Here is a 24,864-nt window from a genome sequence, read left to right as displayed (position 1 = left end):
CCACTTGAACACTTACAAGCCATTGTAGGGTTATTAATTGGCCTAATTTCAATATTGTTGTGTCTCAGAGAATAGAGATGCTCAAGAAGAGAGGAAAAAGACAGGGAAAGGACAGTCACTGGAGCAGTCAGAGGACACACAGCATTTTTTTTTTATTAATTTTTTTTTCAGCACTCCACTCAAGAAAGAACACACACATTTATCGATTAAGTTTCCCATCTTATATGGGCGTGGCTTGTGGCCCAAAACAATTACAATAGTAACATCAAAGATCACTGATTACAGATCAACATAACAGATATAATAAAGAAAAAGCTTGAAGTATTGTAAGAATTACCAAAATGTGACGCAGAGACATTAAGTGAGCATGTGCTGCTGGAAAAATGATATCAATAGACTTGTTCAATGCAGAGTTGCTGACAAAACTTCAATTTTTAAAAAAGCACAGTATCTGTAAAGCTCAATAAAGCAAAGCTTATTAAAACTACATATTCCTGTACATAGGAGATGTTCATATTTTCTTTGTATAGGAAATGGGTATATGTTTGCGAATGTATAGAGAAATATAGTGGGGTATTTTTCTTTGCTCAGACTATAAAGCCATCACTTTCTTTCTTTCTTTCTTTCTTTTTTCTTTTTTTTTTTTTGAGATGGAGACTCGCCCTGTTGCCCAGGCTGGAGTGCAGTGGCATGATCTCAGCTCACTGCAACCTCTGCCTCCTGTGTTCAAGTGATTCTCCTGCCTTAGCCTCCAGAGTAGCTGGGATTACAGGCATCCTTCACCACACCCAGCTAATTTTTGTATTTTTAGTAGAGACAGCCTTTTACCATGTTGGCCAGGTGTGTCTCAAATTCCTGACCTTAGGTGATCCACCCGCCTCAGCCTCCCAAAGTGCTAGGATTACAGGCGTGAGTCACTGTGCCCGGCTGAAGCCATCACTTTTTAATAAAACCCCTTCACCATCATTTTTTGCCTGTGTAAAGCTTGTCTGCCGATATACCAAATATAAAAGTTGGGGCATAGGAACTATATTTTTCTGGAAGTTGGGGCATAGGAGCCATACTATTACTGTTGGAGAGAGAAGGGAAAAAAAGAAAGGAGAAAATTCACAGAATCACCTAAAGGTGAAATGTATTTAAATCGAATTATATCCTCTTCCCAGCATAGTCTCTGGCTCATAGTAGGTATTCATCAAGTGTTAAGATTCTATCTCTGCCTTAAAGAATAGCTTCTATTAAAATTTTATTGGGAAAATTTCTAAGATATCAACCATTTTTATAGTCCTGAGAACTGTATATAAATAATATTTCAGTACCTTCCTTATAACTATATTTATTTCTTACCTAAAAATATGATTTTTAAAATATGACTTATGGATTTGCTTGAAGGTAGATGGTTATATTCCAATGGATATTTGTACATTACAGGGCCCCAGTATCTATAAAGAGGAACCGCCCTTGGATTAAGTTATTTTGAGGAGCATTAAAGGCAGGAATTTAGGTTTATAGGAAGGACTCACTTAGCTCCCTGTGGGGTCCTCTGTCAGAGACCCTACAGTAGAGGAGATAGGACACTGACCTTGAGACAGTGGAATCTTACTCAGAGTGAAGTCCGAATCAGAAAGAATCCTGGAGAGAAGAAAGGCAGGTGGGCTGTGCAGGCCTCTCATCCTCTCCTGACCCTTAAGAAGATGCCCTTGGTTCTTTCCACAGTGACAGCTACTTGAGTTTTGTTCAGTCTGCAGATCTTCCATTCCAATGAGCAGGGACAAGGTGATTGCCTGCTATCTCAGTCTTTATCAGATGGGGACCTTGAGAAAGACTTCTTGTGAAGTGATACAGACCATGGGTTGGAGGTGCTCTTAACCTTTTTCCAAGATGACATGGCTTTTTGTCCCAGGGGTACTGAAGCAGGACTCAGCATGTCAGCAACAGGCTCAGAAGAGAGATGAGTTTTCAGTGGGACAGAGTCAGGGCATGTGAGCCAGGGAAAGTGATGAATTGTACAATAAAGCCCTTTTGAATCTGCTCTCTTCTGGCTTATTTCCCCTAGGGCATGTGAGTATGCTGTAGATCTGTTTATTTTTCTTACTTATTTTCTGCATTGAGTAATACCATTTTGGAGACTCCTATGAAGGGGGTATCTAATGTAGATGGCTCTGTAAGTACAATATTATGATCTGGAGTGTGAAGATTGTCCTTCTGACTACTTGAGTCTGAAATCAGTGATTCAACAGTTCTAACTGTTGGCATCCCAATCCTGGGAAATGGGTGGTGGTGAGAGCCATTGTACCAGTGAGTGAGCTCTGGGAATGCATTTGCTCTCTTCACAAATTCCAATAAAAATAGACTGCCAGGGACAGCTGATGGCACTCCTAGGCATGCTTAGGCCCAGGTTGCCTTCTGTCAAAAACTCATGCCATTTCAAAAGACTGCAGTTTTTAAAAAATCTTTTAAAACATTGTCTCTGGAAGAACTCGAGTGTCCCCAAACTCACCTCTGCTCTCCTTGTCTCAAAGGGTAGTGTCATAACCTGGTTAAATATATTTTTAAAACCTTTGAGATTCAAAAAAATATTTGATAAAGGACTATTATGCCCCCAGGGTTACTGAATGGGAAGCAATATAGCAGAGTACCTTATGTATTGAGAGGGTTTCGGGACTACTGAAGCATTGTCTGAGGGCAGCAGATGGTCTCTCCACCTCTGAAGCCATGAGGAAGACAGATCCAATTGCATTAGGCATAAGTAGTCATCAACAACTTAGTGTTTTAGAATATTCTAGAAGGATGCCAAATTAGCCACCCCTGGGACCATTCCTGGGTTTACTAATATCACAGCTTCTCCCAGAGGGTATTTCTGTCATGTCTCTGAGGGAAGCACTAGTGTGTGAGCCCCTAAGAGGCCTAGACTTGAGACCCTCTCGGCAGTATGGAGGTCCTACAAGAGTGACAGCAGTCCATGGTTCACTGCCTCTTCAATAAGTGTCTCTGTTTACCTGCAGGTAAACAATCTTTTTAAACTAACCTGACCCTCTGTTCCCCCTCCCCCCATTCTCAGTGACCCATAGAAGGTGACCTCTGGGAAGGAAAGTGTAGCTCTGACTTGAGAGCTAGGTCCGAGAGCTAGGTCTCACATGTTTTGGGAGGAGGAGTAGAGGTTTGCGAAAGGAAAGGGAAGGAGACAGCAGAGGGAGGGGATTAGGTATCTGAGAAGAGGATTTGACTTTAGAAGAGGTTTGACTCATCCATCAAAAGAGCAGTCATAACTGTCTGAGAAAACCATTGGGATGTCAGTACGGTAATGTATCTTGACACCCCAGGGAAGTAAAGAACAACCCCAGAAACCAATTGATTTAGGCATCCCCCTGAGCAATCTGTTCAGGTCCTCGTGAAGAAGTGAGGAGAAGCCTTCTGAATCTGCAGAGCCCCCAGGGCAATGGAAATGGAAGAATTTGTCACAGTCTAGTTGATTTGGAAACCTCCACTGGGTTCATTTGAAGCTTCTCAGCCCTGCTCACTGTTTATTTCACTGTTTTCCCTTCCAAATGACTGAGCACTCTTTAAGCTCAGAAAACATCTGAGTTAGAATCTATGCATTTTCCTCTATCAGCCAGATATTTATTTTTGTCAGCAACTATTTACATATAAATGAATATGAAAAGTGATGACATATAAATGAATATGAAAAGTGATGACATATAAATGAATATGAAAAATGATTAATGTGAAACCAAGGTGCAGACTTGAAGTTAACTTTGTTAGATGGAGATTCCCAAAGAAGAGACCTAAGAAGACCCTTTCCGTAATGTTCTGATTCCAGCTTCACTGAGTGAGCCCCTCTAGGACAGCCAGTGAGCAAGACCAAGAGTAAGTGTTTGGGAAAATAGGGCTGACCACATTTAAGTCATCTGGGACTGAACATTCAGCAGGAAAAAATGGGTAGGATATTGTTTGGACCTCCTGGACTGGCCCTCTGATTTTCTTATTGTTTCTCTCTAGCTTATCATCTCTGTCTTTTTATTCTGCTTTCTGGGAGACTTTCTCAACCTTTTATAAAAATAGTTTTTAAAATTTATTTTTACAGAGATGGGGGCAGGGGGTCTCGCTATGTTGCTCAAGCTGGTCTCGATTTCCCAGCCTTAAGCCATTCTCCTGCCTTGGCCTCCCAAAGTACTGGGATCACACATATGAGCCACTGCACCCAGCTGAGACTTTCTCAACTTTATGTGCCAACCAGATGTATCTGTTTCTCCCTTTAATTTGTCAACTTTTGCTTCATGTATTAAAAAATTCTGTTATTGGGTATAATTGTATTTAGGATTTTTATGTCCTTTTGAAATGGTCCTCTTTTTTTTTTTTTTTTTTCTTGAGACAGAGTCTCGCTCTGTCACCAGACTGGAATGCAGTGGCTCAATCTCAGCTCACTGCAACCTCCAACTCCCTGGTTCAAGCGATTCTCCTGCCTTAGCTTCCTGAGTAGCTGGGATTACAGCCACGCGCCACCATGGCCAGCTAAATTTTGTATTTTTGGTGGAGACGGGGTTTCACCATGTTAGCCAGGATGGTCTCGATCTCCTGACCTCGTGATCCACCTGCCTCAGCTTCCTAAAGTGCTGGGATTACAGGCGTGAGCCACTGCGCCCGGCCAAAATGGTCCTCTTTATCTCTGTTAATACTCCTTGTCTTGAAATCTTTGTCTGATTTTAATACGGTGACACCAGTTTTCTTTATTTTTCCCTGGTTTTTAGTATTTTTAACAAACTTTTTTTTCTGGTTTTATTAAACTTGAAATAGAATGATTCTTACAGCATCTCTAAAGCCAGCAGATGTTGTTCGAGCACAGATTTTAAAAGCCCTATAAAGGGAAAAAAACACACTCAGAGCAGTTGCTTATTTTTCTATTCTTTCACTGAACAGCAATCAGCACAGAAGACTTCTGTGACCAAATGTGTGGGGACTTTTCCCCACACACCAAGCAAGCAATCAGTTTTGCAGCAGACATAAGCTGAGTATCCTCCAATTCAATTCTGACACTGTCTACCTGGAGAGTGTCAGAACCTATAGACTGAGGGCTCACCCAGTCCCACAAGACTGCCACCCGACTTCCAGTGCCAGTCACAAGCCCCAGGCTGCTTTTCCTGTGATTCCGACCGACTGGCTATAAATCAGGAATTCCACAACCCCCTCCTTGGGTTCAATTAATATGCTAGAGTAGATCCTAGAACAGGAGAAACATGTTTACCTGTCTGTTACGAAGGATATTACGCCAAATACAGAAGCAGAGTTGCATAGGGCAAGGCATGTGAGAAGGGGTATGCACCTTCCATGCCCTTCCTTGGCAGAGCACCCTCCAGGAACCTCACACATTCAGCTCTCCAGAAGCTCTCCAAACTCTGCCTGCTGGGGCCTTTTATGGAGACTTCATTGGGTAGGCATGATTAACAACCATGTAGAAATGTGATTGGACAAAAAGGGTATGATCTAATACAAATAAACTGAGGGGGAAACCCAATAAGTCTTGTCTGTTCAGGTTCTAGTTTTTTTTTTTTCTTTTTTTTGAAATGGAGTCTCTGTCACCCAGGCTGGAGTGCGGTGGTGTGATCTCAGCTGACTGCAACCTCTGTCTCCCGGGTTCAAGCGATTCTCCTGTCAGCCTCCCAAGTAGCTGGGATCACAGGCGCATGCCACCATGCCCAGCTAATTTTTGCATTTTTAGTAGAGATGGGGTCTCACCATGTTGGCCAGGCTGGTCTCGAACTTCTGACCTCAGGTGATCCGCCCGCCTCAGCCTCTGAAAGTGCTGGGATTACAGGCGTGAGCCACGGTGCCTGGCCCCCTGTTCAGATTCTTCTTGACGTCTCTGTGTAGCATTCCTTCCTCCTGTGGGGCAGGATCCCTTCTGAAATGAGGGTCTTTTGGCCAACATAAGACAAGGTAGGTCAGAGCTCCAAGACAGAAAGGCACAGGGGTGGGGGTGCGGAAGACTAGCATATGTTTTTGGTTTCTAAGGTCTGCCTTGGGGAGAAAGAGGAGCAGGTGAAAGGGGGGCAGGAGAAGGTCAAGGAGAGAGACTCTGTTTTCTGAGGCCTGCTCTTGAAGCTTTAAGGTGCCCCAACAGTATAACAAGTGCAATGGAAGTTCCTGGCTGATAATGCCCATAGTGCTTGTTACACTGTTGGGGCACTTAAAGCCTCAAGAGCAGGCCTCAGAAAACAGAATCTCTCTCTTTGACCAATATATAACCAGTTATTATGTAACTCCCACAGAGCTTGTTTATATCACACCTATAAAGCCATTTTTCGTTACCATTTTTAATAGCTTTATTAAGATATCATTGTCATTTGGTAAACTATATATTATTAAAATATACAATTTAATAAGTTTTGAAATATATACACCAGGAAACCATCACCACAATCAAAATAATAAACTTAATCATCACCCCCAACAGTTTTCTTGCACCCCATTATAATCCTCCCACCTGCCCTCCCCATCTCCCCCACCTCACCCCCAGGTGACCACTGATGTGTTTTTTGCCACTATAGATTCATTTATATTTTCTAGAATTAGTTTTTTGGCTTTTTTTGAGATGGAATCTCCCTCTGCCGCTAGGCTGGAGTTGCAGTGGCGTGATCTCGGCTCGCTGCAACCTCTGCCTCCCGGGTTCAAGCGATGCCCCTGCCTCAGCCTCTTGAGTAGCTGGGACTACAGGCATGTGCCATCACACCCAGCTAGTTTGTGTGTGTGTGTGTGTGTGTGTGTGTGTGTGTGTGTGTGTGTGTGTGTGTTTTAGTAGAGACGGGGTTTCACCATGTTGGCCAGGATGGTCTCCATCTCCTGACCTCATGATCCGCCTGCCTCAGCCTCCCAAAGTGTTGGGATTACAGGCGTGAGCCACCGTGCCCAGCCTATTTTCTAGAATTATATATAAAAGGAGTCATACAGTGTGTACTGTATTTGTCATTTTGGATGATTTTTAGAGTTCTATCGTCAAGTTCACTGATTATTTCTTCTATAGTATCAAATCTGCTATTAGTCCCATCCAACACATTTTTCATTTTAGATTTTGTATTTTTCAGTTTTCAGATTTCCAATTAGTTATACTTCTAAAATTCCCCACCTTGTCACCCATTATATTCATCTTTTTCTATAGATTCTTTAGCATATTTATAGTAAATATTTTAAGTCCATATCTGCTAATTCTAACATCTGAATTATCCATTAATCTAGGGACTGTTTTTTCTTTTGATTATGGGTTGCATTTTCTTGTTTCTCACTGCGCCCAGCCAGTCCAATTATTTTTAAATGCATACTGGGTCAGTGTGAATGATGAGTTATAAAGACTCAGGATTCTGTTATTTTCCTCCGCAGAGTGGTAAGTTTTGTTTTAGCAAGGAGTTACATTGGTGGATCACTTCGATTCTGTGGAGGCTTGGTTTAAAGCTTTATTAAGCCTCATCTATTTCAATTTTGCTCTTAGTCCCATGGGATTTCAATGGAAAGACCAAGTTGTTTACCAGGCCCCTTTAACTTCACAGAAGTTGAACTCCAAATTCTGTCTTCTCAGCACTGGACAGCTCCTGAAGTCACTGCTTGGCTCCTTGAGCCTTCTAGCTGATGTTTTCCATCGGGCTCCTGGCAATCTCACCCTGTACTTGCATAGTTCAGAAATAAGCAAGTAATGTGAGGGGAGTTTGTATGTAGATTTGAGGGCTCCCCCTTCTGTGTCTCCTTCCTCTGCAGGATCTCCTCCCTCAGTTTCCAGCTGCATTGGCTGCCTCAAGCTCTGACCTCTGGTTCCTCAGCCTAGTAGACTGTAGCTTTTTGCCTGAGCTATATTCATCTCATACTGCATGAACGTGCTCACAGGGAAAGACACTTAAGAGTGGCTCTCACCTTGTCTCACTTTTTCTTACTTTGTCTCACTTTTTTCTAGATTCATAACCCCTCCATTTTTTACCCGATTTTGGTTGCTCTCTAGTACTTTCAAACAGTTGTTCTTTTTTAAAAAAATTATTTTATTGTATTTTTGAGACAGAGTCTTGCTCTGTCACCCATGCTGGAGTGCAGTGGCATGATCTCGGCTCACTGCAACCTCCGCCTCCTGGGTTCAAGCAGTTCTCCTGCCTCAGCCTCCCAAGTATCTGGAATTTCGGGTGGCCACCACCATGCCTGGCTAATTTTTGTAGTTTTAGTAGAGACAGGGTTTCGTCGTGTTGGCCAGGCTGGTCTTGAACTCCTGACCTCAAGTGATCCTCCCACCTCAGCCTCCCAAAGTGCTGGGATTACAGGCGTGAGTCACCACACCTGGCCTCAAACAGTTGTTCTTTATTTTTTTATTTTATTTTATTTTTTTTTTTGAGACGGAGTCCCGCTCTGTCGCCCAGGCTGAAGTGCAGTGGCGGGATCTCGACTCACTGCAAGCTCCGCCTCCCGGGTTCACGCCATTCTCCTGCCTCAGCCTCCCGAGTAGCTAGGACTACAGGCATCTGCCAACACGCCCGGCTAATTTTTTGTGTTTTTAGTAGAGACGGGGTTTCACCGTGTTAGCCAGGATGGTCTCGATCTCCTGACCTCGTGATCCGCCCGTCTCGGCCTCCCAAAGTGCTGGGATTACAGGCGTGAGCCACCGCGCCCGGCCCTGTTCTTTATATTTTGTCCAGAGTTTATCACTGTTACTGGCTGGAGGGTTAGTCAAATTAGCCTACCATGACAGGAAGCAGAGCTCCTCAGTCCTTCTATGTGCTTCCCCTCCTGTTTCTCTCAGTTAAGAAAAAACAACATACTATTTATGTTTCAAAGACACTGTATTTTTTCTTCTCTGAGGATATTAATGATAGTGGCTTTTTATTTTTATTTTATTTATTTATTTTTTTTGAGACGGAGTCTCACTCTGTCGCCAGGCTGGAGTGCAGTGGCACAATCTTGGCTCACTGCAACCTCCGTCTCCTGGGTTCAGGCGAGTCTCCTGCCTCAGCCTCCTGAGTAGCTGGGATACAGGCACGCACCATAACACCTAGCTAATTTTTGTATTTTTAGTAGAGACAGGGTTTCACTATGTTGGCCAGGCTGGTCTTGATCTCTTGAACTTGTGATCCGCCTGCCTTTGCCTCCCAAAGTGCTGGAATTAGAGGTGCGAGCCACCGCGCCCGGCCGTGTTTTTTGTTTTTTAAGTATTCTTCTCTATTTCTTCTCTCTCTTTCTTCCAATTTGTATTCTTCTGTTGATTATTTGTTATTTGGTCTCTAACACCTGTTTTAGAGGGTTTTTGTTTTTTTTCCTGGTGACCTTTGTTGTCAAATAATGTTTGAAAGTAGGAGACTAAAAATCAGAGTGAAAGCTCTGTGCTTGTTCTTGGCAGAACCTGTAGTGCAGTTCACTGTAGGGTGATCAGGTTGGCCTGGTGTTCGGACGATAAATGCGTTTCTTTGGATATTTTCTCATGCGCTTGTCAGATTCCCCAGAGAAGTTTCTTCCTATCTGTTCCCCAGAGGATAAAGGTTTGTTACCTGCATTCTGAGAGCATCATGGGAAGAAGGCTGGAGGCTCACCATTCAGTAGACATAGGTTCACTTGATCTCTCTATGTTAGAATTGTAGCCTTGTCCTTAGCTGTGCATAGTGCCTAGTGTCCCCTAGGCCTGAAACGGTTTTGTCCTCTTCAGAGAATAAATGTCTCGACTGGTGGGACGTAGACAGTTGCCTGGTGGTATGGAGTCGGGAGAGCTTCTTGGGATCCAGCTGCTTCTCAAAGAGCCTTTAACTCCTCTTCCTTGCTTCAGTCCCCTCCCCTACTTCCAGAGGTACCTGGTGTCATTTCATGAGCCTTTGGGGTTCTCTGGACAAATTGGGTCCTCAGCTTTCCACACTGAACCTTCAAGTCTGTCTGTCTTGAGTGCATAGTCTGTTATCACTCATTTATCTGCTTTCCAGCCTCTAAAATTCTGTGGTTTCTTCTCTGATTTTCAGAAGGGAAGGAAACTAACTCAGAAGCCAGCAGCTAGCTGGCTAGGTTGCTTTCATTGGATTGGTTGATTTAAGTGCAAAATCTCCAAGTCCATGGACTTCAACTACTTCTGAGTAGTCAAACCATTAGGGAAAATTTTGCAAAAAAAAACCAAACAAACAAAAAACACAAAAAAAACAAAAAAAACAAATAAGTGCCTGTCAGTCAGGGTGAGTACATACCAAAGTGGCAAATATAGGTTAATACATTTGAGAATAAATAAACAAAAACAGAAATGATTTGGACTACATCATGGTCTAGGAAGGAGACCGAGAATTGATATAGACCTTTCCCTGGGGCTCTCTACCTGTGCTACTGTGCTGAGTCTCTGTATCTGGCTCTCTTGTTCCTGCTTCAAGGAAATGCAGAGGATCTGGGGAAGCTCTGAGCAGAGGAGAGTGAAGTGATAACCTTATAAGGGCAGGTGGTAAGTACTGGGATTCTTCAGCCCAGAATACAGAGAGGTGGTCTGTCTCAATTGAAAACCGTGGCCAGGGTGGAGAAGGCAGATTGGAGCCTGGGCACCAGAACCTGAGATGCTAGGAGGAGAGGGTTGTTTCTGAAACTGCAGCAGGCAAGTTTGGCACAAATAAAAGCACAATTTACCATGGCAGGCTAGAAACTTGGGAAACTATTAAAAGCAGCTCTTTTGATAGGTGGTTTAATTCCATAAGGGTTTAGACAGATGAATGACAGAGCTCCTGCTCCACTAAATACAAAAAGAGAGAGTGGCTCCTAGGAGACGCTGACACTTACATAACCTTCCATTTAGACACTGAGGAGGTCAGGATGGTCTTACTGGGCTGTTAGCAGAACACTGGGCTGGATGGAGAATGAGCAGCTTGGTGTAGTAGGAAAAACTTGACACAAATTAAGATCTACATTCAAATCTTGACTCCTCAGCTTACTTATTATGATCTTGAGCAAGTTCTTAACCTTTCTGACACTCCCAAGATTCTGCTGAAGGTTAAATAAGGTAGTTACATAACCTACAGTATGTTCAATAAAGCAAGGTTAGCCTGATTCCTAAACTGAATTTATCTGGGCCTTTATTTAACACATACTTGCTGAGGTCATATCAAATACCAAGCAAATACCAAGCTGGGTACAGGTATCTTCCCTATCCTAGAAAAGCTCATGAAGTGAAGACACAGCTCTGCTCCATCCTGCAGCCCTTCCTCGGCATGCTCTGAGGCTGTGAAGGTGAGCATTGCTGGGTCCTTTCCTGGCTGCAGGGTGGTGTGCCTGGGGCAGAGAATATCTGAGCATCTTATCCCTTCTCAGCAAACAACCCCACTTCCCTCCTAGCCACTTTCCTAATAACTAAGTAAAAGCTTTCACAACTTTCTAAGTAATACAACATGGTGGTGATGTGGTTTGCAGGCCACTTCTGCTTTTTCATTTACTTGTCTCTGCTGTAGTCTCCAGATGGTCAGAGTTGAAGGTTTTCGGGGAAGTGGAGAGGGTGGGAGTGAGGGGCATAGGAATAGTTCCTGACACTGTGGGAGAGTGAGGTTCACTCCCCTCCTACAAGAAATGTGTTCATAGCCTCTGGGTGCCCACATCATTATGATTAATTGTGATGAGCTCAGATGAGATCGTGCCTCCTCCCAGCCAACTGTGTTCCCTATTCCTTAGTATCCGTCAGAAAAGTTCCATGAGTCTCTTCTCTTGCCTGGTGTACTGTAGCACCTCTCCAGTGACCACTAAACCCGCCTATTCGAAACCCAGCTTTTAAGATCTTTCCAACCTTCAGTATCAATTATATATTTTATTGGCCTTAATTAAACTTTCCCTTTGATCCAGCGTTAAATTACATTGTGAGCCTTTTTTTTTTTTCAGAGTCTTGCTCTGTCGCCTGGGCTGGAGTGCCATGGTGCGATCACAGCTCATTGCAGCCTTGGCTTTGTGGGCTCAAGCAATCCTCCCACCTCAGCCTCCTGAGTAGCTGGGACTACAGGCATGCACCACCACACCCGGCTAACTTTTTATTTTTATTTTTGTAGAGACAGAGTGATGCTATGTTGTCCAGACTGTCTTGAACTTCTGGCCTCAAGCCATCCACCAGCCTTGGCCTCTCAAAGTGCTGGGATTATGGGCATGAGCCACCACACCTGGCCTAGTCATGAGATTTTCTTTGACCTACTGCTGAACCTCCTTTCCCTGAAGGTTGTGATGTTGGGAGGGCTGAGTCCATCCTCCCTTTCATCCCGCCTCCACCGTCAGGACTTGTTTAACCTTCACACTGTTACTTCCCTTTTCTAGAACTCACGTGCTGTGTGTCAGACTGAGCTTTCCCTGATTCATTCTACAATCCAAGACTTGCTGCACTGTCCTGCTGATGTTCACAGTCGTGCCTGGGAAGAAGGCAGCCCCACTCCCAGTACATTTCAGTGGGAGACCTCTGCGTGCATCCATGGAGACGCAATGGGGCGGGGAAGGAACTGTGGGAGTGCACGTTCCAAATCCTGTGTCTCCACGTGTGGATCAGCAGCACCTCGCTTTCTTGTCAGAGACCTCGCTATTACGGAGCGAGACCTGCTGAGAATTGAGGGGCTGAGGGAACCCCTCCACCTCCTCCCTTCTGCAGCGCCCTGCGCCCCACCCAGCAACAGCAGCCGCTTGGCAGTGGGGCTGCTGCGAGCTCAGAGCCGCTGCCGCCCTGCATGTGTCCGCTCAGCTCCGTCTTATGCTGTATAGTTACTAAATATGTACAGGAGGGCCACGGCATCTTTCTGAATGGATTTTTCTTAAGAAATGCGCCAGTGTTTGTGAGGTTCGTGGTATTCCCTGTCCTTGCTGTTACCGTCACTCAGCTTTCTCTCGATAGGCTTCATACTTGTTTTTTTGAAATGGGGCAATCTGTTTACCCTCTGCATTCCTATATGTGACCCTCCCTCCTACTCCTCCGAGGAACAGAATTACCCGAGGTTCTGACAAAAGATAAGCCTGTGTTTTGTGGTTGCAGAGAAGCTGGTGTTCTGCCTGGCTCTGCTTGGTCACAGACAGCTCCAGCAAGAGCAGTTGTTAAAAGTGCCAAGCGTGTGTATCACTGTGACAAGCCGTTTGCTTACTGCCCTGTTCCCTTGCAGCCAAACCAGCTGATGAAGAACTGCTGCCAGGTGGGTCCTACAGCAGGTCACAAATGACCTAGTTTCATTTTAAGCAGACAGACTCTGTTTGGCCTAGAGGTGTGGAGTGAGAGAACTGTGTTTGTGGGTATGAGTCTGTGTAGCCAACCCCATGACCCCCACCCCTCCAGCACAACATCCTGTGAGCACGTGTGACCTAGGCCCCGGGGGACCTGCCTGCTCCTCTGGCTTGGGCTCTTCGCGTTTCCCACCTGCCCTCGGCACCAGCCCTTGGTGGCATCACAGTTGGCCACTCAGCTGTGCTGAGTAGCTGTGCTACTTGTGCTGGCAGCTGCAAGGATAGGAATAGCTCAGTGCCCAATGAGCTCCCTGAGCAGATGTGAGGCTGGCAACTCCCCTGCCCTCTGTTTGCAGGCACAGGGTCACAGTCCCATGAAAGACAACTGGAATCTGACCTCCCAGCCATCTCTGGGGTTACTAGGAGGCAGCTGGATGGCAGATACGAGAGGCCCAAATAGCCAAGTTGTTGCGAGACAGAGTGGCTACAACTGAATTGACCCCCTGGGAAGAACGAGGTAACGCGGTAAGGATAATGATGCTCTAGATGTCTGTGTCCTCGGAGGCTGGGCTCCGCTTGGCAGAGAGAGCGTGCTGTGTGAGGTGGAGGGTGGTTTTGCAGGCGTCTCAGCTTCTTTTCTGAGGAGGAGTTGGTTCTCATCTTAGGCTTCTGCAAGGGCGAGCATGGGACGTCTCCACCACCACCCACTCTTGGAGTTGTACTGGGTCTTGGCTTGGGGCCCTGAGGGTGGGGCCTGTGTCAGAAGCATTTGGTGAGATGGGTGGAGGTGGCAGGCAGGGGTTCTCCTCAGGGTTCCCACTGAGGGGTCCCTTCAGCAAAGACCTGGAAGGAGGTGCCGCATCAGGTGGGATGTTTCTTCCCTAAAGAAAAAGACACAGGAAAGCTGTCTGTCTGTACCCTGCTCTGGATTTATTGCCGTACTTGGACGTAGAAGGGGAAATGATTCCCTCACCCTTTCACTTTCTTTCTTTACCCCTATTAAGTGGTGACTGCAGATTCTGGAAACAATTAGCTGCCCGTGACTCAGCTGCCAGCTTCATTTTCTCTGCCTTTTGGGAGAGGCCCTCTCACCCAGCCCCAAGAGATTTGGAGACAGGAGTTAGGCCAGGTCTGAAGCAGGAGAAGGGAGGCCCCTCCTATCTACCCAGTTGACATTTGGCTTTGGGAAAAGCGCAGCTTGTTCAAGCTATGTGTGCCGAGCAGGCTTTTCCTTCCTCTTGTAAGTAAAGCTCGTGGTTCTGCAGTCCAGTCATCCTAGGAGGATGATGCTGACTGAGACTTCATGCTCTTCCTTTGTCTCTGGAAACTGCCCCCTCGTTCTGACAGAATCCCCCAGGCAGTGGAGGAAGGATGCCAAGGCGCTCTAGTCTGTGCCTTTACCGTTGGAAGCATTTGGTGCTGAGAGGGTTTCCCAGCCACCCCCTCCCTTTCTGGGGCCACAGTGTTGCTGCTGTGTGTCAGTGGCATGTCACTGTGGTTCAGTGAGCACATGGGTGGACATTCAGAGACTGTCTGCTCAGCCCCCAGCAGACATGCCCCTGGGGTGAGGACACAGGCTCTGCAGGGCATCTCCCCCTCTGGCTCAGTCATTGCCTGCCCACCCTTCACTTCTTAAAGGTGCGCAAGAGAGGAGGGCCACCTGGAGGGTGTTGCCGGAAGGCTTCAGTCTGCCCTTCACAATTCCCCTTGTGCACAGCCCAGTTTCCGTCGCTCAGGGCTCACCCAGGAAAATGGATTTCAAATGGGGGTTTTCATCCAGAGATTTGTTTAACACAAAACAAGAAAAGCTGAGAGGCAAAACGGGAGTGAGGGGCAACCCAGAGGTGGGGAACAACAACAGCAAGCTGCCCCCATCCTGAGACTGGCTGGGCACCAGGGGAGGGCGCGTCACCAGAGCCTGGGGCCAAGGCCACTGGGGGACCTGCCACACCGTGGACCTGTCTGGTGGGGGCTGGAGCCTTGAGAAGCCGTGGTTCTTGTCAGAAACATTTCCCCAGGTGGAGAGAGGGGGCCCCAGCCTCTCCCCTCCTCTTGGCCTCCAGAGTCCTGCAGATGCCTCACAATAGTGAAACCCAGGAAGCAGCTGCCCTGGGAGCCTGGGACAGGTGACCCACCAGGTCAGTCCTCTGCCACTCAGAGCAGAGCAGAGCAGGGGGCTGAGGGCAAGCAGGTGGGGCTGTGCGTGGCCTCAATGCACTCGGTGTCACGTCTGAGCCTGGTGTTCATGCGCTACTGCTGTCCTAAGTCCCTGGCGAGGGGAGGCGGAGGAGCTGCCCTGTGGGTGTTTGGAGATTCTGTTTTACTCTGCCTAGAGAGGAAATGGCTTTGGGGAGGGAGGGGGAAGCCTTTATTCTTTACGGTTGTCCCTGTTTTCCTTTGGGGGAATTTACTCAGTTAGCAGCCCCTCCTCACCATTCCCCCCAGGAAGGCCATGTCCCAGTTTTCTGTCCACCCCTCCTGTTCCTCTGCACTGTGTCTCTGATTTTCCCTGCCAGGGAAGCTACGCCAGGGCACACACCCGTGCTCATGAGTGTTTCCCCAGGATAATTAGTTCTGAGCATGATACCACAGTGTGGATTGTCTGTCTGTAAGGAGATGCCATCTACTAACCAATTTGTATTGTGTTTCCAATAAATTCCTGGAAATTTTGCCTGGTCTTATGCTGTTCTTTACTAGGATGGTGGCTCAGGTGTAAGACTGTGTGCACGCACTCCTAGGCCCAGCATCAGGTGGTCCTTGTTTCAGAACCTTGAGCTCCGAGGGTCCTGGGGAGGTAATAGGCCAGGCCCACCCCAGCACCCATCCCCACAACCCAGCACTGGCCACAGCAGGGCAGTTCACGGGAAAAGGGCTGCCTATTACACCTCATACCTCCAGGCCTGGGAGCACAGGGTCAAAGGCCTCCTACTGGGGTGACCTGGCCTTGTGAAACTTCCATGTCCGCAGGATGTGGCTTATGAGATAGCAGAAGAAGATGCAGACCCTGGGGAAAGGCCTCTGAGAGTCTCAGTGCAGCTGGGGCACAGCAGACCTGCTGAAATAGTGCCATTGCTCCAGCTCAAAGAGGCATCCTTCTATCTTCTGGAGACAGACCCTTCTGCCACCCATGAGCTGGATTCATCCTTCCACCCCCTTAGGGCCTTGCAATAGGGTCCTGACTCAGGCCAGACTGCCACTTACTAGCTGGATGAGCTTGGGCAAATTATTCAACCTCTGTGTGCCTTAGTGTTTCCATCTATAAAATGGGATAATAATGGAATCTCCTTCATCAGGACTAAAAAAATTAATATGTGTAAAATGCTTAGAATAAGGCCTGGTACATTCCAGTCCCCATCATCATTCCCCTCCTCACCAATATTTTTCTTTTCTCCCTTCTCCTCCTGTATTTAAAAATCTCTTCATCTAATCCACCAAATAACAGAACAGTCAAACCACCAAAACATCTGTCCTCTGCTTAGTTTCATCTAAAGCTATTATCTTCTCTCCTTTTACTGGCACATTTGTTGAAGGGGGAAGAGTTGTCTCCATTACTTCAAATCTCATTAATTCCTCAACCCATTATAGCACTTTATGGCTTCCGTTCTGCCCCCACCCCCATCCACTCACTGAAATTGCTGTCAATAAAGTCACATTTAATCACCTTCTAATTGTTAAATCCAATGCTATTCTTAAGTCATCCTCTTTGAGCTTTCTTGAGCATTTGAAGCTGTTGTAGCCATATGAATTTTCTTCATTCATTACACTGATCCCTTTATTCTTTACCCAAAGCAATGCTAAGTAACATGCAGATGTCACTCATAGTCGTTTTTTCAGATTTTTTTTTACAAAGATAATTTCAGATCTAGTAGTAAGTCACCTGTGTGCCACTTCCCATTTTCCTCCATCTCAGCAGTAAGTACTCTCTTTAATTTAGTGTTTATCATCCCATACATGATTTTATACAATTAATGCATATGTATGAATCCATAAATGATAGAGAGCATGTTTTGCATATTATTAAATTTCATACAGTGACAACCTATCACTTTTTGAAAAGCTTTTAAAAAACAGACCCAGACAATGCATTGTTAATCCAGGTTGTCCATCCAGGGTGTTAATTGACCAGACAGTGTCAGACACGGACACTAGTTTTCAGATCAACTCTCTTCAATATGTAATTAGGAAACACTTTTGAAAATACCCTGTTCTTGCATGATGCTCTGTTCCTGCAGGAGGCACTTTGCAGACTGTCTGGGTATTTTATGTTTGGCTTTTACCTTCATAAAAGATGGCTTGGGCCTGGCACGGTGGCTCACACCTGTAATCCCAGCACTTTGGGAGGCCGAGGCGGGTGGATCACGAGGTCAGGAGATCGAGACCATCCTGGCTAACATGGTGAAACCCCGTCTCTACTAAATGTACAAAAAATTAGCTGGGCGTGATGGCGGGCACCTGTAGTCCTAGCTACTTGGGAGGCTGAGGCAGGAGAATGGTGTGAACCCGGGAGACGGAGCTTGCAGTGAGCAGAGATTGCGCCACTGCACTCCAGCCTGGGGGACAGAGCGAGACTCCGTCTCAAAAAAAAAAAAAAAAAAAAAAAAAGATGGCTTGATTCTGTCCTTTTTAATGGGCAATCTCTTTACTTGGGTGAAGATTGTCTTGACTTCTTTTCTTCTGCAGTCCTGTTTTTTTCCTAAAGATGTTCTTTTTTTTTTTTTTTTTCTGAGCATTTCACTGGGTTTTCCTACATGTGTCCCTTACTTGCAGGGATTTTTTTAAAGGATGGTTCTTGATTCTCTTCATTCTCACCAGATGACCACATTCTTTCCCATAGCCCTGGTGAGTGGAAGACCCTTGCTTCTATCTCCAGTCCGAAGTGTGCTACTGTACATGTTTGCCTGGGTATCTTCCAAGCCCCTATAACTTGTTTTACCTCCAAACCTGCTCCACCACCTGCATCCTCAGTGTGTCACCCACACAGCCTCCCCATCTGGACCCTCTGTGGTCTCTGCTGCTGCCTTTCTTCAGGCCTTTGCTTGGAATACAGACATTTCCTACATAGGTCATCTCCCACGTCCCTACCCTCATGCTCTTGCCAGAGTAACTGATGAAAATGCAAACCAATCATCATCTTCCACTTAACAACCTCGTGCACACACCCCTCTCCTGCCATACTGTCTGCAGGATCAACCAAGACTCCTGGGCTTGGCACTAGGGCCCTTCTGGATCTGGTCCTTCCTGCCTTTCCCGCCTGTCCCCTAGCTCTGTGGTAGGCCTCCTCCTCTCTTGCCTCAGTGATCTCCTCCCCACACCCCTGCACGCTGAGTCTTCTCACAGCTGCATGCCCTGGCCATGCTCTTCCAGTGCCAGGGATGCCATTCTCTTCTCTCCTTCCTCATCCTCTGAGATCCAACATATGTGCATCACTTACCTGACAGCCCAGGCAGAGTCAACTCTTCGAGCCTCTGCTCTCAGGGTGCATCACCACCTAAAAGACCCTGGCCTGCACTGGGTTGCATTGCACTGGTTCCATTTGCAGGTCTGTCTCTCCCCGGCTTAGCCTGGGGGGCTCAAGGTGAGAGTACAGTTGTCTGCCTTTGTAGCTCAGTGTCTGGCCCACGGCAGGTGCCCAGTAAACACTGGCAAGTTAGTGGCTGCTGGCCTGTCACCCAGCCCTACCTCCTTGCCCCCTGCTCAGGAGTCCCTGGAGGAAGGTAATGCATGCCATCTGATCCTCTCTCAGGGTGGCAGCAGGTTATGTTAGGAGAAAGAAGAGAAAAAAGGGTGGAAGATGCTGCCCAAAATTCACACTGGATAGTGCAGCCTGTCCCCGGGACCAAAATGCCGTTTAGAACTCAAATGTAGGAAATGGGGTCTCCGCCTGCCCCCAGCTCCCATTATACCACCATGGGTACTACTCCATCTCTAGGAAACCCTGCACTTAAACACTATTTTCTTTCTCTTCCCACTCTTCTTCCTTCTCCCCTCCCTGCTCCACATAATAACTGCCTTCCTCACCAAGTGCTCTGGGCATATAGTTACTCCCATCTCCAGCCCCTGGAGCTGGGCAAGGGCCAGGATCACTATTCCTATTCACAGATAGAGAACTAAGTCCAGAGAAGGGTACAGTGGGCTGGGGCCATGGTTTGGACCAGGGAGTCAGTCCTACCTCCATGTGGGGGCAGCCTGAAGCCTGCTTCGTGAGGGAGCACCCAGCCCCCTTTAGAGAAGGCCTTGCTAATGACGGAAAGGTGGGGAAGGGTGGTGTGACCCAGCCTGTCAGCGAGGGAGCAGTCCTCAGGGTCAAGATAGGGGGCAAGGAGAATCCGGGGCAGGTTAGGAGTGCGGGCCTGAACCCTGCGACCAGCATCTACCCAGGAACTCCTCAAGGGCAGCCTCTGCTCCCTCCCTTGATGGGAAAAGACAGGACTGCAGACATGCCTGTGAACCATGGGAGTATCTGCCCATTTCCCTTCCATCAGGTCATGAAGGAGTGAGCGCAGGTGCTGGGAGAGGTGGGAGGACTTGAGGGAGGAGTTGGTAGGAGAAGGGTCCAGGGAAGAGGAGATTGAGGAAATGGCCCGTGGAGCTGCCCTGAGCCCAGGTGGGCACATTCAGGGGCAGAGATGGTACCAGAGGAAAGGTGCCTGGTGTTAAGCTGGCAGCAAGTGTTGGCGCCCCAGGTGGGGATCCGCCTGAAGGAGCTGCTCAGTCTCCACCCTCCAGGAGAGTGTGGGCCTTTCCTAAAAGACCTGACTCAGGCTGAGGTGGCCCTGCCCAGGCTTGGACTCCCTTCCCTGTGGTGACAGAGGGCGTGGAGAAGCAGGGACCCCTTAGGCGTGGCTCCAGGGAGTAAAAGGGAGCAGTAGGAGTTGAGGGGGCAAGAGGGGCCCATGGGGAGCCGAGAGACAGAAGAGCAATCCTGGAGGGGGCCCAGGTGGCACCCCAGTACCTTGGTTGGTTTCTGAGTGCAGCAGGTAGATTTTCAGAACAGGGAAGTGGGCTGGAGATACACGGTGGAGGCGGGGTCTGGTACTCACCTGCCCATCCTTCCCAGGCCCACCTCCCTCTGCCTGATACTTTTTCTCTGGCTCCCTCCTCAGCATCCACACGGACCCTTGATGCCACCCTCCTGGTCTGTGTGTGACACTCCTGGGCTTTCACTTCTATTCCTGACGACTTTAGTAGCTGGGGTGCATCCTGTCCATGATATGAGAGGGCTGGGCTAAGTGGATTAAGGGAACTGGGGAGGGATGTTAGGTCCCCAGCATCAAACTCTGTACCCGAGGGCCTGGAGCCCTGGTGGCCTGCCTGAGGCCCTCACCCAGGAAAGCAGTTCTGCCTTTCAGGACATGCCAGGGCTTCCCAGAAGTTCTGGGAAGGACAGTGCCCCCTGGGAGGGGGCTGCGGGATGGCTTCCCCACTCTCTCCCAAGTTTCCCTTCGCCTTGGGGCGCTCACTTTGACGCCTACTGACAGCCCCAGGTTAGAATTAAAGACAGGTATTTGGTCTTGCAAATAAATATATTTAAAAGGGAAATTTATTAATATTGGAACGGACAAACTGGAGAGCACAGAACATGCAGCTGTCCAATTTCTAAGGCGACTTTGCTGTGACAGTGATTGGCCTCTGTCCCCTGCAGCTGTGCAGGCCTCTGTCTGAGCTGGCGTGCCCACGGTGCCTTGCCTGTCTCCACCCAGCATCCTGCTCTCCCCTGCATTCTGGGAATGCCATCCTGGACACACTGAGAGGCCTAGGCGGGTTTCTCTCCCTGCCACCCACCTGAGTCCTGCCAGTGCTTTGGCCTGGCCCCTGGTCTGCTGCCATCCCTTCTCCAGTTGGTTGAGACATCGTGTGCTGGCCTTATCCCTCCAGGCCAGAGCGTGGCAGCCCTTACCCCCACAGCACTGTAGCCCTGCAGCTGGCCCTCAGCCCTGGGAGGAGCCTTCCTTTTCCAGAGAGACGTCGCCCTGCACTTTCAGCTTCCCTATGGCCTCCACCTTCCTAGAGGCCTCCCGGTGGCGCCACTGCCTGGAGGGTTGGTAGGAGCTCTCGTCGCTCACTGGGCCCTGCCAGCCCCGCGTGAGGCCCAGCAAGGCCCGGCTCTGGTGGAGGAAGTTGGGGCTAGAGAAGCAGTAGAGCACGGGGTCCAGGACGCTGTTGAGGTAGGTGAAGGCCAGGGAGCCATGGAAGAGCTGTGTGCAGAGGTCCAGGGAGCGGCAGGCGGACAGCCAGAAGGCCACCATGGAAGCCATGCCAAAGATGATGCTGGGCAGGAAGCAGATGGTGTAGACGGCTACCACCATGGCCAGCACGCGCATGGCCCTCTGCGGGCCTGCCTGCCCGCCCAGGCCACGGTTCCGGATGGTGAGCCCAATGCTCACGATGGCGAAGAGGATGAGCGCCAGTGGCAGGAAGAACTCCAGCAGGTACAGTGCCTGGTGCCAGCGGAGCGAGGCCGAGGGCTTCGTGCCCACCCTGTAGCTGAGGCAGGAGGGGCCGGAGAAGGTGCTCAGGAGCAGGTGCCCGTTGAGGAACAGGATGCCCACCCAGAGTCCCCCGGCCACCCGGGCAGCTGCCCCCACAGAAGCACGGCTCAGCACGTGGTGGGGCTGCACCACCTTCAGGTAGCGGTTGAGCGCGATGGCTGTGAGGAAGACGACGCTGGCCGTGCGGTTGGTGGACAGCATGAAGAGGTTGACTTTGCAGGCAGCAGCCCCAAAGCGCCAGGTCTCATGGAGGAGGTAGTAGTCCACGCGGAGGGGCAGGTTGCTGATCAGGAGGAAGTCAGCAGCCACCAGGCTGACCAGGAACACCGTGTTGGAGGTCCAGGGCCGCGTGTGGATGCAGAAGATGAAGAGGGCCAAGCTGTTCCCCACCAGGCCCAGGACAAACTCCAGGGCCAAGATCGGTGCCAGGAAGGCAGACACCAACGAGGAAGAGGTGGGATGGCAGGGCCCTCCAGAGTATCCCCCCACAGTGGTAAAAGCAGAGGGAGCGGAGGTGGGTGAGGGAGGGAAGGAGGGAGGGAGAACAGAGGAGGAGAGAGAGGGAGAGGGAGAGCTCAGGTTATGAAGTTCCATGGGCTGCTTGGGCCATGGACCTGAGAGAAGGTTCTGGAGTCTTCTACCCCTGCAGGAATGCTCAGGGCAAAGTGGGATGATTGGCACTATCAGCTGGCCACCACGGTGACACAACATCCTGGGGTTTTCATCAGCATTCTCGCAGCCACTGAGAAACACCCTGTGTTCCTGTTTGCAGGCCAAGGGGAACCCTGCAGCCCTCCCTCCTTCCCTCCGCCTCAGGGTACTGAGTGATCCGACCACATGAGGTCTCTGAGCCCAGCCTGGGGGTTGTGCCACTGGTAGAGGAGGAAGCAGGGCTCAGCAGTGGCAAGATGAAAGCCCAGAGAAACCCTGAAGTGGGAGGAAAGTCCAGCCGGGTGAGGTGGGGGAGAGTATTTGCAGGCCTGTGACCTGTGGCTCTCAGGATCATGCAGCCCTCCCTGGACTCCCCCTTCTCCACTACATATAGAGGCTGGTGGCTGCCTCCCTGCCCCCACCAGCTCTGGCTTCAGGGACTGTGGAGCCAACAGGACATTGTCCTGAGAGGTAGGCAGGGAGTCAGTGAAGACCTCCACTGCCCTGCTGGTGGCCTGGAGGGAACCAGTCCTATTTGTGCTCCGCCAGCCTGCTGTGTGTCTGAAAGCCCACTGTAGTTCAGCTTTCAGTTGCTCCCAGATTCCTGATGGTTCCGAAGTCTGTGATGGTCCCAAGTCCAGGTACATGGTGAATAGGCCCCATGGGCAGGGGATGCCCCTGCCAAATTTCTACTGCCATGGCATGGGGACCTGGGGGCTTCTCCCGCAAATAGAACAATCCTGATTTTTCCCTGTCTGTGTCTCCCCATGGCTCCTTGTCCACTCCACTCCCCGCCCCCATTAGCATTCACTGTGGAATAGGGAGTGGGAGGCTGGGGCTATCTCCAGACAAGGTACAAGTCCAGGTGTCCCATGGTGAGGTATTCTCATGAGCCCATGGGCTGGTCCTGTGGGTGGAGATGAGGGCTTCAGGCTCCTGATAACCCAGGACAGCAGGGCCAAGGAGGCGGTGGTTCCAGGCTCCAGGGCCTGACCCCATCACTGCCAACTGGCTGGGGTCAGCAGTCTGCCATGTGTGGCCTGGCCTCTGTGTCGCAGGCACAGTGGCCCATGGCCTCTCTTGGCTGCCCTGGGCTCCCATTTTGTCAAGGCTGAGGGCAAACATCCCTGGGAGAAGCACGGTGGTGAGGCCCAGCCTAAGCTTCATATGCAGACAGGCCTGGGTTGGAAACAGAGCTGCCCTATTTCCAAACCTCTCTGAGCCTGATCTGTAAAATCAGGCACTACCACCTTCTCGGAGAGTTGTGAGGATAAAATGAGATAATTTATGTAAAAACTTCTAGGGGATTCCTTGGGACAGAGCGAGAGTTCACAAAAACAGATCTAATTTTCACGACTTTCTCTCTGGATTAGGCTTGCCCTGCGTACGAGAGTAAACTCTTCTCCTCATGGCTAACTGTATTCTGACCTGGGTCCTCCCTGGAACATTCTGTGTCCTCTTCTCAGGTCCTGCATGGAGCAGTGCATTGCTACAGGCCAGGAACAAGCCGCGCGGAGCCTCTGCCCGCGCCCATCCTGGACCATTTGTGTTTGGAGGAGCCTGATGGTGTTTTTTCTTTGCTTGCAGGAGAGGAAAGCACTTAGGGGTGAAGAGGAGGGTGAAGGTCCCGATGTCTCTCAGGGCCAGTAGCCTTTTCAGCAAAGGCAGGTCCTTCTCTGCTCCCAGTGGAGTGTAGGAAGGCAGTGAGCCACTGGGCTGGGGATGGGGGAGACATGGCTCAAGTGTTCTTTTCTAGAGGAAGCTTTGAGTCCACGCAGGGACCTCTTCTGTCCAGATCTGTCACTCTCATGTGCATGCCCTCATTGACTTATCACGGAAGTCCCAGGAAACTGAGCTGTGCCTGCTGCAGGTTCCACATTCTTGTCTCTGCCTACTGGTGCCTCTGAGGCCTCCAGCATCCCTAGACACCCACAGCAGGCTCAGGGGGCCCTCTGGAGTCTTTGAACATGGCACCTGTGCATGACAGGGGAGGGCAGGGGGCATAAGGCCAGACACCCCCACCAATACTGCTGAGCTCCTGGTACAACTTCATGCCCCTCTCCAGGCTGACAATAGTCTTTAGGTATTAACAGTGGTTAGCTCTGGGTGGGGGGTTTTGTGTATTTCTGGGTTTTCTATAGTTAGCACAGATGACTTCTGTTATTGGAAAAAAACTCAACAGATGCTAGTCTTTTAAAGTTATGTAAAAAGACAGACTGGGCAACATGGCGAAATCCCTATCTCTACAAAAAAGAAAAAAAAATTAACAGGGTATGGTGGTGCATGCCTGTAGTCCCAGCTACTCAGAAGGCTGAGGTGGGAGAATCACTTGAGCCAGGAGAGTCAAGGCTGCAGTGAGCTGTGATCGCACCACTGCACTCCAGCCTGGGTGACAGAGTGAGATCCTGTTTCAAAAAAAAAAAAAAAAGTAAAAAGAATAAATGAGAACAGAGAAGGAAGTGGAGAGATGACATTAGCTGTGCTCCCAGGACCAGGCATGGAGCATGTGTGGATCAAGTCACATACACAGTGAAGAATGCCCATCCACAAACAGGGATGCCCAATAACA

The 24,864-nt window shown here is 48.9% G+C and overlaps 2 protein-coding genes across 7 annotated transcripts in view; one reads left to right on the top strand and one right to left on the bottom strand.

The window, feature by feature from the left end:
• Positions 1–15,826, top strand: part of MTA3 (metastasis associated 1 family member 3) — a 271,716-nt gene extending 255,890 nt beyond the window's left edge. For 2 of the 6 annotated variants that reach the window (XM_030799376.1, XM_030799379.1), the window contains exon 17: positions 12,271–15,826. In XM_030799376.1, coding sequence (XP_030655236.1) covers positions 12,271–12,296 — 26 coding nt within the window. In that variant the 3' untranslated portion in view covers positions 12,297–15,826. Of the gene's footprint in view, positions 1–10,364; positions 11,825–12,270 lie in introns of those variants that run through there. The other 4 variants (XR_004026930.1, XM_030799375.1, XM_004091472.3 and 1 more) reach the window with 4 other exon arrangements.
• A 4,833-nt stretch (positions 15,827–20,659) lies between these two features.
• Positions 20,660–24,558, bottom strand: OXER1 (oxoeicosanoid receptor 1). The gene has a single exon (XM_030800372.1). The coding sequence runs from the start codon at positions 22,353–22,355 to the stop codon at positions 21,084–21,086; it is 1,272 nt and encodes a 423-aa protein (XP_030656232.1). The 5' UTR covers positions 22,356–24,558; the 3' UTR covers positions 20,660–21,083.
• Between the last annotated feature and the right edge of the window lie 306 nt (positions 24,559–24,864).

Source organism: Nomascus leucogenys, chromosome 19, assembly GCF_006542625.1.
Source record: "Nomascus leucogenys isolate Asia chromosome 19, Asia_NLE_v1, whole genome shotgun sequence".
In the NCBI taxonomy this organism is placed as follows: domain Eukaryota; kingdom Metazoa; phylum Chordata; class Mammalia; order Primates; family Hylobatidae; genus Nomascus; species Nomascus leucogenys.
Note: the sequence above shows the minus strand (reverse complement) of the source record. Positions and strands in the feature narration are given on the sequence as shown.